This window comes from Nerophis lumbriciformis, linkage group LG05 (genome assembly GCF_033978685.3).
Source record: "Nerophis lumbriciformis linkage group LG05, RoL_Nlum_v2.1, whole genome shotgun sequence".
NCBI lineage: Eukaryota > Metazoa > Chordata > Actinopteri > Syngnathiformes > Syngnathidae > Nerophis > Nerophis lumbriciformis.
The window spans coordinates 33,035,333-33,050,350 of NC_084552.2; the positions used below are offsets into that span (position 1 = coordinate 33,035,333).

Sequence of the window (15,018 nt, forward strand, 5' to 3'; positions counted from 1 at the left end):
GTTGCCGTTGGTGGGCGAGCAGCTGAGCTGGAGCCTACGCAAGTACTCGGCATGCACAGGCTTGTGGCTCTGCAGGACTTTGATGGCCTCGTCCACCGTGAACCACTCCCGCTTCCGGCCTGCAGGGGGAGACAGCGTAACCAGGGATTCCAGTGAGGTAAAAAAAATAACTAGAGGAATTAAACAATATCAGCCAAGCTTCAAAGGAGGCTTTTTAGGGGTTCAGGGTGCATCACACCCTGAAGTTGAATATATATTACCATTTTTAAGATGCTTTGGAAGGCATTTCCCTTATAAAAATTATGTAAAAATACAATAAAACTTACCAATGGTTTCTATCTATTCGATGCTATAAGATGAAAACCACACCTCTTTTTCATGACTGTTCCACATCATCAATAGTTGATTGTTTTTGTTGAGAAAATATATTCACCATATTAATATTAGCCATTCCAAGAATGTATACATCCAAAGTTTATGTCATTAGTTGAGGGTTTTGTTTGGTTTGAGAAAATCTCTCCACTACATGACTATAAGGCATTTCATGAATACAAAAAGGTACGATGGCTATATTTCATAAAATATATTGTGATCGTAAAAACTCCAATATTTTGTCGAACTAGTCAGTCACTTAGAAAAGTCATTGATATAAAATTGCATTCAATGTATCTGCTACAAGGTTGTTTGTTCAATTATACAATAAGGCTTTTTATTACATGTAATCTTAATAAATTCATGATTATACTGTAATGGCGGCGGCAATATGAAGGAGGCAGAATGACTTTGCACAAGTCAGCCTTTAATTAGTTTTCACTGTATCGCTAACAGGCAGGAGCGCGACACTCGCAGAACAGTTTCTTCGAACATTTCTTCGTTTCTTCTTCGCTCCCAGACTTGGTCTAACACTGCGGCAAGTCAGTCACTGCCCTCTGCAGCCCACACTGTGTAATTACAGTTCACTACCCAATATACTCATGGCTACATAGGCGCCGATCCCGTGGGTGCTTCGGGGCCCGAGCACCCACGTGGGATTAATGGCAAATTCTTTCTCACCACTAAGCACACACACTGAGCACCCACTGGCAGAAATGTAGATCGACGCCTATGCATGGCTACAGCCAAAAATACTTTTCAGTGCTTTTTAGGCAACCATGGCCATGCAGCACTAGATCTCGCACAAGTTAGTGGGTTCAGTATTTCAAATCACGATTACATTTATGAGACAAAATATCAACTGGTCAACAGCAACTTATTCATGAAACGGGATGAGTGTTACAGCACTCGTGTTGCCGCGAGACTCCTGCTTTTTCCCCATGTACTGACTACTTTCATCCTCTTTACCGCCTCACTTGTTAGCTTATACCAGTGGTTCTTAACCTGGGTTCGATCAAACCCTAAGGCTTCGGTGAGTCGGCCTCAGGGGTTCGGTGGAGGTCAAAACAAACCCGACTCATCGTGTAAATAAAAACTTCTCCCTATCGGCGTATTACGGATACGACAACAGCAGAAGTCACACTGATTTGCAGGTGTGTAATTTGTTGTGAGTTTATGCACTGTGTTGGTTTTGTTGTTTGAACAAGGTGATGTTCATGCACGGTTCATTTTGTGCACCAGTAAAAAAAACATGGTAACACTTTAGTATGGGGAACATATTCACCATTAATTAGTTGCTTATTAACATGCAAATTAGTAACATATTGGCTCTTAATAAGTCATTATAGTACTTATTAATGCCTTATTCGGCATGGCCTTATTATAACCCTAACACTCTAACCCTGGCCATAACCCTCTAACCCTAACCAAATATCTCTAAATTAAGTCTTTGTTACTTAGAATATGTTCCCCATACTAAAGTGTTACCAAAAACATATACTTGTCTTGAATTTGGAAAAAAATTTTTTTTATTTTTCACTAAAAAAGGGTTCGGTGAATGCGCATATGAAACTGGTGGGGTTCGGTACCTCCAACAAGGTTAAGAACCACTGGCTTATACTATAGCGCGGTCCAAACTCTACCTTTTTTTGAATCATTCAAAATAGGGGTGTCCAAAAAACAAAAGTATTTTTGGAATGAATTGCGATTCTTATTTGCAACGATTGTAAATACATAAAAATAAAAAAATAAAAAATCAATTTGAAAAAAGTAAAATACGCACACAGGCACACATACACACCAATGTTCACTGAGTCTTCCCAGGCCTCCAACGTCTCGGTGACAGTCAGCACGTAAACGTAGGTCCGATGTTTTCGATCTTGGTTTTGCTGCAGAAAAAAAGCTGAAATTACGAATGAAAAATGAAAAGACTTCCTCGTTGGGATTTACCTCAAAGACGCCAAGCAGACGTCCTAGTTTGCCTTTGACGCCAGCCTGAGGAGTAAAAAGGAAAGTTGCCATCAAGTCGTGGAAATAATTCTCTTTCAAAACAGCTGACAGAGTTTAACTTCAAGGAAATCAAAACATGACGTTTGACCTTTGTCTTGGTTTGAGTGCATTGCAGACTTGTGCCAAAGTTCGGGCATCCAGCGAGGAGCCGAGTTTAGCTCATGGTCCATCGTGACAGAAAACAAGCGTCCAACACCTCAAAGATTTTCTGACCTCTTCTGCACTAACTTTGACCTCCACCCGAAATTGTTTGCAGTGTGCAACTTCCTACAGTCAATGCATATTTTTACACAACCATGTTTTTTGATGACTTATTTTCTGCTCTTTTTACAACTATCAAAGTGAAGTGAAATATATTTATACAGCGCTTTTTCTGTAGTGACTCAGCGCTTTACATAGTGAAACCCATTATCTTAAGTTACATTTTTAAACCAGTGTGAGTGGCACTGGGAGCAGGTGGGTGAAGTGTTTTGCCCAAGGACACAACAGCTGTGACTAGGATGGCAGAAGCGGGGATCGAACCTAGAACCCTCAAGTTGCTGGCACGGCAGCTCTACCAACCGAGCTTTGCTTAAAACAACAGAAAATTATAAATTGATATAATGTACTGAAAATGTATATTTAGTATATAAAAGTAAGGTAATACAAATCATCCACAGGCATAAAATACTCAAAAATACAGTGCATTCGGAAAGTATTCACAGCGAATTACTTTTTCCACATCTTATGTTGCAGCCTCATTCCAAAATGGAATTTTTTTTTTTGTCCTCAAAATTCTACACACAGTACCCCATAATGACAACGTGAAATAGTTGTTGTTGGTTTTTTAGAATTTTTAGCAAATTTATTTAAAAAAAACCTAAGAAATCACATGTACATAAGTATTCACAGTCTTTACACAACACTTTGTTGATGCACCTTTGGCAGCAATTGCAGCTTCAAGTCTTCTTGAATACAATGCCACAAGCTTGGCACACCTATCTTTGGGCAGTTTTGCCCATTCCTCTTTGCAGCACCTCTCAAGCTTCATCAGGTTGGATGAGAAGCGTTGGGTTTTCATCCAGGATGTCTCTGTACATTACTGCATTGATCTTTCTCTTTATCCTGACTAGTCTCCCAGTTCCTGTCGCTGAAAAACATCCCCACAGCATGATGCTGCCACCACCATGCTTCACTGTAAGGATGGTATTGGCCTGGGGATGAGCGGTGCCTGGTTCCCTCCGAAAATGACTCCTGACATTCACACCAAATACTTCAAGCTTTGTCTCATCAAACCAGATCATTTTGTTTGTCATGGTCTGAGAGTCTTTCGGGTGCATGTTGGCAAACTTTTACAAAGGAATTGCTTCTGTCTGGCCATTATACCATATAGGCCTGATTGGTGGACTGCTGCAGAGATGGATGTCCTTCTGGAAGGTTCTCCTCTCTCCACATGGTCACTGCTGTAGCTCTGACAAAGTGACCGTCGGGTTCTTAAGTCACCTCCCTGACTCGGGCCCTTTTCCCCCGATCACTCAATTTAGACAGCCGGCCAGCACTAGGAAGAGTCTTGGTGGTTCCAAACTTCTTCCATCTACGGATGATGGAGGTCACTATGCTCATTGGGACCTTGAAGACAGCAGATCATTTTCTGTACCATCGAGACAATACGGTCTTGGGGGTTTACAGACAATTCCTTGACTGCATGCTTGGTTTGTGCTCTGCCCTGCATCATATTTGGGACCCTACATATGGACAGGTGTGTGCCTTTCCAAATCATGTCCAACCCACTGAATATACCACAGTTGACTCCAATTAAGTTGTATGAACACCCCAAGGATGATCAGTTAAAAAAGAATGCCTCTGAGCTCACTTTGGAGCTTCATGGCAAAGGCTGTGAATACTTAATTACATGTGATTTCTTAGTTTTTTATTTTTAGTAAATTTGCAAAAAATTCTAAACAAAACAAAATGTTTTTACCTTGTAATTATGGGGTACTGTGTGTAAAGCTTTGAGGGAAAAAATTAATGTATTCCATTTTGGAATAAGGCTGTGACAACAAAATGTGGAAAAAGTGAAGCACTGTGAATACTTTCCGAATGCACTGTAATAACAGAAGTGTTATTATTAAAACATTATAAAATAATAAAATGTTTTTTTGAAAAAGCCAATTTAAACTTAACAGAACATGCGTTTTTAAAATGTGTGTTTAAGATGCCATGAAATAAAAAGATGCAATAAAATAAAAAAATATATAAAAAAAAAAAAAAAGTATAACATTTGGGAAATAATCATGCAATAAAATAAAAGTATTTCTTTCAAGAAAATTACAGCATTTAGGAAAAATTATTAAACTGCAAGAGAAATTGTATTGTGTATGTGATCTGTTAACATCCCAACTGATATTTTTGAACATTTGAACTTCACAATAAAAATAACAATGTAGTGTGTGTATGAAACCAAATGTCACCGAAAGTATGCAATTAATGATATATCTGGGAAAACATTTTTCTATTAAAAAAATAAATAAGGAAAATAATTCCAAATAAATATTTTACATTTTTTGCCCACACTTTTTTAATATATTTATCTCCCAATATACTATTTATATCAATTAAATTTAACAAAAACAAATAACCTATAATGTAGTGTTTAGGATCAAATGCCACAAAAAGAATGCAATATTTGTTTTTATATAAAAAAAGAAAAAAACTAGCATATTTTCTTTCCATGTTTGGCAGATCAATTTACCTCCTCAAAGACCTCGCGCATCGCCGCTCCACAGGGCTCCTCCTCAGGCTCCATCCCTCCTCCGGGTACAATCCACTGATCTGGATGACGACTGCTGCTGACCAGCAAAACCTGGGCAAAAAAGCACAATATTATTGTTACAATATTTTTGTATTATTATTGTTATTTATCACCAAAGACAAAAATAATACAATTGGTGGGATATTATTATTTACACATTTTGAATATTTCAACAACAATGCATGTATGGCCACTCAAATTATTATAAATTATCATTCACACAATTGGAAAATGTCAACAATAAACTTAAAAGCCATGTATGGCCACTCAAAGTATTTTTAATAAAGTATACATTTGGAATATTTCAACAATGCACATAAAAGCAATGTAAAGACATTCAAATTATTATTCACTTATTTGGAATATTTCAACAATGCATTTAAAAACCATGTATGGCCAATGAATTGCTAAGAAGCCCCTTGTGATGAGGGCTTGAATTACGACAGCTGCAATGTGCATCGATATGCAGAGATCACATGAGCACACGTCTGCGCTTTCTAGAAGAATTTGCAATATAGGAAGCATAGCGTGGCTGCTGTAAACGTTAGCTTGACGCAGGTGTGTATTAAAAATGGGTAAACAACAAGGACTTCTGTGCGTATAATTATGAATGTAGTGTAAAATGTCATTATTGTGATCCAGATGACATTCATCTACTCTCTTGCTGCTTTAATAAGACCGAAGGCGCAAGCAGGAAGAAAAGTGATTGACGCTTGCGTGCCTTCTTCTAACGTGCAAAAGCAAGCAAAACGTCCAAAAACAAGTTCAATGGACTGCTACTGCACTCCTCAGTGTTTCCAATACTTTTATTTGGCACTATCTGCTCACCCGGGCTAATGAACACATTATAACAAGACTCTCTGGGTACAGTAGGCAATGCTATGTATCATAACTGCACTGCTTAACACACCTCACGTGTACTTGGTCTGCCAGAGAGTATTTAGGCCCCTGTAGATACTCTTAAAAAAAAAAAGACATATCTAGTGACTTTTCTGGTGTTAGCAGGGACTTTTGGAGATATACAGTAACAGCATGTATTGCTCTTCTCCCTCTCATGGAGCCCAGAGCTCCAAGAGAGGAAAAACTCAAAAACAATTTATTAGTTTTGCTTGTCTTTATTTTTGTACTTTATTCTTTCCCACTATGTCCATAAAAACACAACCACAAATAGATTGCGGTCCTGTGGAAAAGTTTTCTACAAGGCGCCAGTAGCATTAAGGTGTTTATGCAGTACAACAGGTGTAGTATGCAGTATTAAAGAGGGTCTTCACACTCAAACGTGGCGCAGTGGAACAAAGTAACCCGAGGAATGGCTTTCTTTATTTGCCTTTTGGTCACCTGATCAAATAATTCATTCATTCTTCTTGTGTGGGGCGTGTTGGCAAAGCCCTCACTGTCCTGTCGAGGCTTGTGTTGGTACAAAACAAAACGCGGCGTCGACGGAGAAGACAAAACAAACTTATGCCGCCTGGTTGCCAGGCCACACGACACAACACGGGGAGTACATTTAATGAATACAGGAATGTAACGCGACAAATCCAAATACTACAAAGTGTGTAGAATTTAAATAGATGCACATTTGAAGCATTTCAATTGAATGTGACGCTCACTGCAAATAGAAGTTTTCGTCATGTCAACAAAGATTTCAGCGTAAGCAAGCAAACCATTTTGCAAAAACAGCAAACTACTCTTTTAATTTCATTACCTCCTACATGGAAAGAAAGATGGCAAATGAAATAATTATTGTAAAAATATTGTATATATTTTGTTGATTATTACATCATATGAACTATTCAAATTAACCTTTGTATACTTGATAATTTTTATTCCCATATCAATAATTATCCATCCATCCATCCATTTTCTTCCGCTTATCCAAGGTCGGGTCGCGGGGGCAGAAGCCTAAGCAGAGAAGGCCAGACTTCCCTCTCTCCAGCCACTTTGTCCAGCTCCTCCCGGGGGATCCCAAGGCATTCCCAGGCCAGCCGGGAGACATAGTCTTCCCAACGTGTCCTGGGTCTTCCCCGTGGCCTCCTGCCGGTCGGACGTGCTCTAAACACCTCTCTAGGGAGGCGTTCGGGTGGCATCCTGACCAGATGGCCGAACCACCTCATCTGGCTCCTCTCGATGTGGAGGAGCAGAGGCTTTACTTTGAGCTTCTCCCGGATGACAGAGCTTCTCACCCTATCTCTAAGGGAGAGACTCACTACCCGGCAGAGGAAACTGATTTCGGCCGCTTGTACCCGTGATCTTGTCCTTTCGGTCATAACCCAAAGCTCATGACCATATGTGAGGATGGGAACGTAGATTGACCGATAAATTGAGAGCTTTGCCTTCCAGCTCAGCTCTTACTTCACCACAACAGATCGATACAGCGTCCGCATAACTGAAGACGCCGCACCGATCCGCCTATCGATCTCACGATCCACTCTTCCCTCACTCATGAACAAGACTCCGAGGTACTTGAACTCCTCCACATGGGGCAAAATCTCCTCCCCAACTTGGAGATGGCACTCCACCCTTTCCCAGGGGAGAACAATGGACTCGGACATGGAGGTGCTGATTCTCATCCCAGTCGCTTCACACTCGGCTCCGAACCGATCCAGTGAGAGCTGAAGATCCTGGCCAGATGAAGCCTTTAGGACCACATCATCTGCAAAAAGCAGAGACCTAATCCTGCAGCCACCAAACTGGATCCCCTCAACGTCCATAAAAGTTATGAACAGAATCGTTGACAAAGGGCAGCCTTGGCGGAGTCCAACCCTCACTGGAAACGGGTACGACTCACTGCCGGCAATGCGGACCAAGCTTTGACACTGATTATACAGGGAGCGGACCGCCACAATCAGACAGTCCGATACCCCATACTCTCTGAGCACTCCACACAGGATTTCCCGGGGGACACGGTCGAATGCCTTCTCCAAGTCCACTAAGCACATGTCGACTGGTTGGGCAACCTCCCATGCACCCTCAAAGACCCTGCCGAGAGTATAGAGCTGGTCTACCGTTTCACGACCAGGATGAAAACCACACTGTTCCTCCTGAATCCGAGGTTCGACTATCCGGCGTAGCCTCCTCTCCAGTACACCTGAATAGACCTTACTGGGAAGGCTGAGGAGTGTGATCCCACAATAGTTAGAACACACCCTCCGGGCCCCTTCTTAAACAGAGGAACCACCACCCCGGTCTGCCAATCCAGAGGTACCGCCTCCGATGTCCACGCGATGTTGCAGAGTCTTGTCAACCAAGACAGCCCCACAGCATCCAGAACCTTAAGGAACTCCGGACGGATCTCATCCACCGAGGAGCTTTTTAACTACCTCGGCAACAATATTGAACTATTTTTAAGCATGATTAATTCATAATCAATTAAATATGAACTATTATTAAATTTGTAATTGGATCTTTTAATATTTTTTAATTATAAGACTACAGCTCATTTAATACCGTATATATGAAAATAATAATATATAATAAGAAGGGACAAGCGGTAGAAAATGGATGAATGGAACATCAGAATTATTTTGAATTAAATATTTCTAAAATATAATTAACTTTTTATTTTATTCAATTGGTTGGATTGGCAACACTAAATTGGCCCTAGTGTGTGAATGTGAGTGTGAATGTTGTCTGTCTATCTGTGTTGGCCCTGTGATGAGGTGGCGACTTGTCCAGGGTGTACCCCGCCTTCCGCCCGATTGTAGCTGAGATAGGCTCCAGCGCCCCCCGCGACCCCAAAGGGAATAAGCGGTAGAAGATGGATGGATGTTTGTTTTTAAATAACACTAAGACTTTGCTTAAAAATAATTTTTCTTATTAATTTTCAGCAGTCGATCAGGTATTGTTGACAGCAGCTATATATGCAAAATCAACTTTTCTGACATATTGGTACCTGTTTTTGTGTGTTTGGGATTTGCATAAGTCCCGAAAATGTTATATAAAACCATGGAGGCATGGCGGAGATATTTATAAAACAATCTTGTACTTCTTTCAAACAAGCCATTTGGAATTTGCTACATTTTTGACGTTTTTTTCCACTTGAAACTTCAGCGGATATCTCCTAATATGGTAGAAATAGAAAATTACCTGAAGAATTTTGCGTGAGTGCTGTTTTAGTCCGATGTTCTAGTCAACAAATTACTTATTTTTCCTCTATTCTCTTGGCTCGTACATGCACATTCATCCTACGCTGTTGCCATTTCTAATACAAAGTAGCGTATAGTTGTAACTTATATCTGTCAGTAGACTCGCTATGGAAGCGCTAAAAACAACAACAACAGAGATGGTGGGGAGAAGACACTTTCACAGTGGAGGCACGTAAGTAAGACCGCCTACAAAACGGCACATGCTGAAGAGACGTTTGGAAGAGTTGGGAATCTTTGGGCACCTCACGATTCGATTACGATTCAGGAGCTACGATTTGGTTAAAATCAATTATTAATGGATCTTTAATTTATGTATTTCGATGCAGTTTTACATTTATTTTCGTTTCACTAAATAAGCGTTTATCACTTGCAACTTTAAAAAGACAATTTGGAATAGAAAACAGTTAAATTAATTCCCAAATGTATTAAATTAATGCAAAAGTGTGCAAAACTGGACCATAAGTGCCCTAAAATAAAGTAGCTTGTTGGATCTCTCGGTTAGGTGGCTCGCTACAGTCAGCCAAATCTTAGAATTGTCGGCATTACTTTATTTAAAGTAAATAAATCGATTATCAATTATTGACGTTTACTAATTGATTCTATAATCTAAATTGCGATGCATCTAAAAATCGATTATTTCCCCCACCTCTAGCAGTTAGACAGTGGTTTGAAGATGGTCTGTAAAATTTGATCTATGCAAAATGTTGACCAAAAAACACCATTACATGTTATGACGACCACAAGGAAGTGTTTTAAATGTAAAAAGTAATCATGGAGGCATATGACCCCTTTCGGGAGTAAAGGCAAATAAAATGGCACTCAAATAATACACAATATATAATAAGATTTCTCAAATAGTAAGTTTGCAGCAAAACCTAGAGCATTTCAGATGAAAACCAAAACAAAATATCTCACAGCGTCATGATAGATCAAGTGACAGCTGGAATTCATGAGTTTATATTTGGAAAGCGGGCCAAGCTCGAAGGAAAGAACAAAACCCCAGAAGCCCTGCGAGTGTTTCCCAGCAATAGTTAACTGTTAGAGGTGGGCCTCTTACTGTAAATCTCCTCAATGGGAAGGTGGGACAAAATGTCACACACATCAAACAAACCTGGCAACACAACATCACACATCATTTCACAAACTGCTTGGTGTGGCGAGCCACAATGTATCCCATTGGGCGTCTCCAAATAAAACTCAGAGCTGTGTTCTTATTGGACAATACCCCACCACGAATACCAGTTGTTATACAGTAAGTGGAATCTGGGGATGCTCTGGAAGACATAAACACCTTGTCCAACCCGCTAAAGGACTGCTAAATGCACAACAGGGGCCATTTTCTGCCCGCAGCATGTTTGTTTTTGGCTCTCCACATTATCTAAAACACAGGTGTCAAACTCAAGGCCTGGGAGCCAGATTTGGCCCGCCACATAATTTTATGTGGCCCGCAAACACCTGGAAATAATATGTGTCAATAAGTACTTTATCTTTTCCCATTAAATGTATTCATTTTTTCCCTTTTGACAGAAAAAATACATTTATTGCATGCATTTTACAATTTAATAGTATCCAATATTGCATCAAATATATTATCATTATACTTTGTAGATAATTATTTTGTCAAAATAAAAATACATTCTCAAATATCTGCTTGACTTATGATTTCAAAGCAAGTTATCCATCAATCACTGTAAAGTGAAAAAAACTTCACAGAGTTTTACTGTAAAATCTACAGTTGTTTTGTTTTTTTTACGATGTATTATACTGTAAATAGAAAACAGGCGCCACATGTTTTTAATGTAAAAAAACAGGCAGTTCAGTAGACAAAATAGTATCGTAAAAGAAGTGTTTTTTTTATTTTTTATTTACAGTACCACCGTACATTGCATTCTAACATTCTGGCAACTAAGCTGCTATTTTTCTCCAGTAAAATTAATGGTGCCGTTTTTCCCATTTATTGTAATGTTGTAAACAAACACTGTATATCTTACAGTACAATTCTGGTGACTGAGTTGACAGTTTTTTACCATTACGTTAGTATGTACAACAGTTTTTACAGGGTATCACTGTTAAGTAAAAAAACAACTAACTGTAAACGGAAAAATGGTACCACATTTTCTTACGGTAAAAAACTGGCAGCTCAGTTGACAGAATTGAAAAAAAATGTGGTACTGTTCTTGCATTTACAGCAAAATGTTGTAAAAACCACCGCAAATTTTGCAATAACATTCTGGAAACTACGCTGCCAGCTTTTTTTCCCCGTTAAAAAACATTGGTAGTGTTTTTCCATTCACAGTTATATGTTATAATGTTATTTAGTAAATACAATACAGTTGCCAGTTTTTTACTCTAAAATCTACGTATTTTTTAAACTTCAGACTTATCTGTCGGTTATATATTTTTTATGTTAAGTAAAGGGAGCTGCTTTTATTAAGTCAATAGTTCATAACATTGATATGATTAATTGCTGTTCTTTGAGCAGTGACCATTTAAAAAAAAAAAAAAATCCCACTAAAATTCTTAGAGTTCCGATAGGGCCCAACTCATTAAGGTGTTAAAAATAAGTCATACATATTTTTTATTTTTTTGCTTTCAACACTTACATATCTAGATCAACTTCAGATTTATCTGTTCATTATCATTTTTTCTAGGGTTAATAATTCATAACATTGACTTTGATTATAATTGTTTTGAGCAATGACAGTTTGAAGAAAAAAACAGCATGCATTGCAGCTTTGTGTTATTAGTGTCAACGTTGCACATTTTTCTTGTTATATTTTACCGTTATGCTCTTTTATTCAACTTGTTTATGTTTTTTTTTTTGTAAAAGTATGTTTTCAAGTGCGCCGCAGACTGTTAAAAAATTAGCAGTGGGCTGCAAATGGCCCCCAGGCCACACTTTGGACACCTCTGGTTTAAACTATTGCTGCGGCAAAGTCCAACATTTAAGGCCCTCAGTGGGCTTACTTTGTTAAAAGTAGATCACAGTGGAGACCTTCAGACTGCTTCAAAGCAATGTCACCCATGCGATTACATGAGCAGGGCTATAAAATTCGGACATTTCCGAGCCGTAGTATCATATGGGCCCTCGACGCATGTCCTATCAAAGTGATTTAACGTGTGTATAAATGCTAGAAGGATGGGGTTCTGTAATGGCATGCAAAAGTGAAAAAATAGCACAAGATAGTGACCATTTTTATCCCAAAGGGCAAAGGTCATCCTCTTCAAGACAAGCTTTCAACCGTCGTGTTCACCGTCTAACTGTGTCAAGTGATCAGAACCACATTAAAAGTTATTTTGTTTATTTTGCTTTTCCTGTGGGCAGCACGGTGGAAGAAGGGTTAGTGCGTCTGCCTCACAATACGAATGTCCTGGGTTCGATCCTGCGCTCGGGATCTTTCTGTGTGGAGTTTGCATGTTCTCTGCGTGACTGCGTGGGTTCCCTCCGGGTACTCCGGCTTCCTCCCACTTCCAAAGAACATGCACCTGGGGATAGGTTGATTGGCAACACTAAATGGTCCCTAGTGTGTGAATGTGAGTGTGAATGTTGTCTGTCTGTGTTGGCCCTGTGATGAGGTGGCGACTTGTCCAGTGTGCACCCCGCCTCCCGCCCGAATGCAGCTGACATAGGCTCCAGCACCCCCCGCGACCCCGAAAGGGATAAGCGGTATAAAATGGATGGATGGACTTTTTCCGTCAGAGGTCACCACAATGCGTTGATCGCATGCTATGATTTGGTGAAATGTTTACACCTTTTAGTTTGTCTTGGACAGCTCCAATAATTGGGTGTTCAGGGCTCGCTGGGAATCAAACTAGCACAAATGGCAGCAGCATGTACCATTACACCACAAGGGATCGTAACTCCTATGGTGAGTGTGTAATAGCCTGGATCAGACTACAATGCTCACGGTACAAAACTTACAGCTTTATGTTGTGTACTTGGCACAAAGTATTATGCGAACAGTATATATTTGTACCATGAATTGATTAACGTGGAGCCCGACTTAAACAAGTTGAACAACTTATTCAGATGTTACCATTTAGTGGTCAATTGTACGGAATATGTACTGTACTGTGCAATCTACTAATAAAAGTTTCAATCAATCAATCAATGCTTTGATGAAGGAACCGATAAATTCATTCATTCAAAGTGTATTTATATAGCCCTAAATCACGAGTCTCAAAGGGCTGCAAAGACTTACGAAAACTTTATAGAGATAACAGAAACATGTCTTGCAGCTCATGTTCATTATTTACATGCTGCGGCCCCTTTAAATTCCCATAAGCACAGACGCTATGCACCAAACTGGCGGGTCGAGATACTGTAAAAAATGAATGACGACTACTCCAGATACCGTCAGGGTGTTAAACACGAAAGAGCAAATATTGACGATTAATCATTGATGTTATGTCCTCACGAGTGGATGAAGAAACCGCCGCTAATAAGCGCCTCGCCCCCTCGTCTCGACTACAAGCTAGCAAAAGGCTACACGGAAAAGCATATGGCAACATTCAAAATAAAAGCTTCACTTTCTGCGATGCGTAGTGTCGATACGGTGGTAATAGAGGAAGTGGGTTATTTTGAAAGGCAAAACCGGTAGAAAAGCCTTGCTAATGAGAGACCCCGATGACGACGCTTTTTTTATGCTGGTGACTCCTCAAACTAGCCCAAACTGGATAGTCCAAACACACACAAAAACCTTACGATAAAACAATAAAAACACTTAAAAAACATAAAACGTGCCGTGACGCATTTAATGAGAATATTACAAAACGTCTGTATTGTTAAAGTCGACTGGTCTTTTTTAAGTCATGACCCCCAGTTTTTTGTGTAATGGGCGCACAAAGTAGTCCGTGTGTGTACCTCCTCTTCGCGCTCGTTCTTGAAGCACAAACACGCCGCTCGCTTTCTGAAACCGTCGCCATCGTACGTCCTCGTCTGGTTGGGCTTCAGCTTCATCCTGGGCGAACCGGCAACAGTTAAAAAAAAAACAATTCAAAGAAGAAATGTTTCAATTGAGCGTGCGGTTAGCAACAGAGCAGCCGCATCACCGCCGCTGTCTAAATTCGTAGGAGGTCCCAGGCGCTTTTTATGAGTTCCTTGTTTGATTCGCAGTCAAAAAAAAGGCAAGTCAAAGCTCCAGTGGTTGCTTTGAGTCCTCCGGGAGGCAGTGAATGGAGACCCCCGGCCAGGGATTTTATGTACACGGACCTCCTCTGCCTTCATTTGCGCATGGCCGCTGACTCAGTACGGAGGAATAAGCCGAGTGGAGTTTGACATATGCAGGACACGCCCCCTAGAAAGAAGATGAGCGCCTATTGGATGGGGTATTTCGGAATGGGCGGGGACTCCTTGCTGTTTGGACGATTTATCATGGGTTTGATCCTCATTTACAAAAAGATAATTTAATTAATGAGAATATGTAAATACGGAATGTTCATTGAAAAACACATACAGATAAATAACATGTTTATAAATACAAGTACTAAGTCAATATGATAATTCGTGTTGACACACAATTAATAGTGCGATTTAAACCAGGGGACGCAGCAGCTTGCAAAAACGAAAAACACCTTTTTTAAACTTGCTAAGATAACATCATCGCCTCTTTGATTAAAGTGGAAAAACATCAAATACTGTATTTTGCAAAACAGAATGCAGCTGAGATAGGCTCCAGCGACCCCCCGCGACCCCAAAAG

General features: G+C 39.9%; 1 protein-coding gene across 2 annotated transcripts in view; it reads right to left on the reverse strand.

Annotated features, from left to right (window-relative positions):
* Positions 1 to 14,582, reverse strand: part of nudt4b (nudix (nucleoside diphosphate linked moiety X)-type motif 4b) — a 16,849-nt gene extending 2,267 nt beyond the window's left edge. Inside the window, exons 1-5 of one of the 2 annotated variants that reach the window (XM_061960738.2) lie at positions 14,183 to 14,582; positions 5,114 to 5,224; positions 2,323 to 2,367; positions 2,156 to 2,261; positions 1 to 119 (exon numbers count right to left, since the gene is read on the reverse strand). The exon at positions 1 to 119 is cut by the window's left edge and continues 2,267 nt beyond it. In XM_061960738.2, coding sequence (XP_061816722.1) covers positions 1 to 119; positions 2,156 to 2,261; positions 2,323 to 2,367; positions 5,114 to 5,224; positions 14,183 to 14,278 — 477 coding nt within the window. In that variant the 5' untranslated portion in view covers positions 14,279 to 14,582. The remainder of the gene's footprint in view (positions 120 to 2,155; positions 2,262 to 2,322; positions 2,368 to 5,113; positions 5,225 to 14,182) is intronic. The other variant, XM_061960740.2, reaches the window with a different exon arrangement.
* Positions 14,583 to 15,018: the final 436 nt, after the last annotated feature.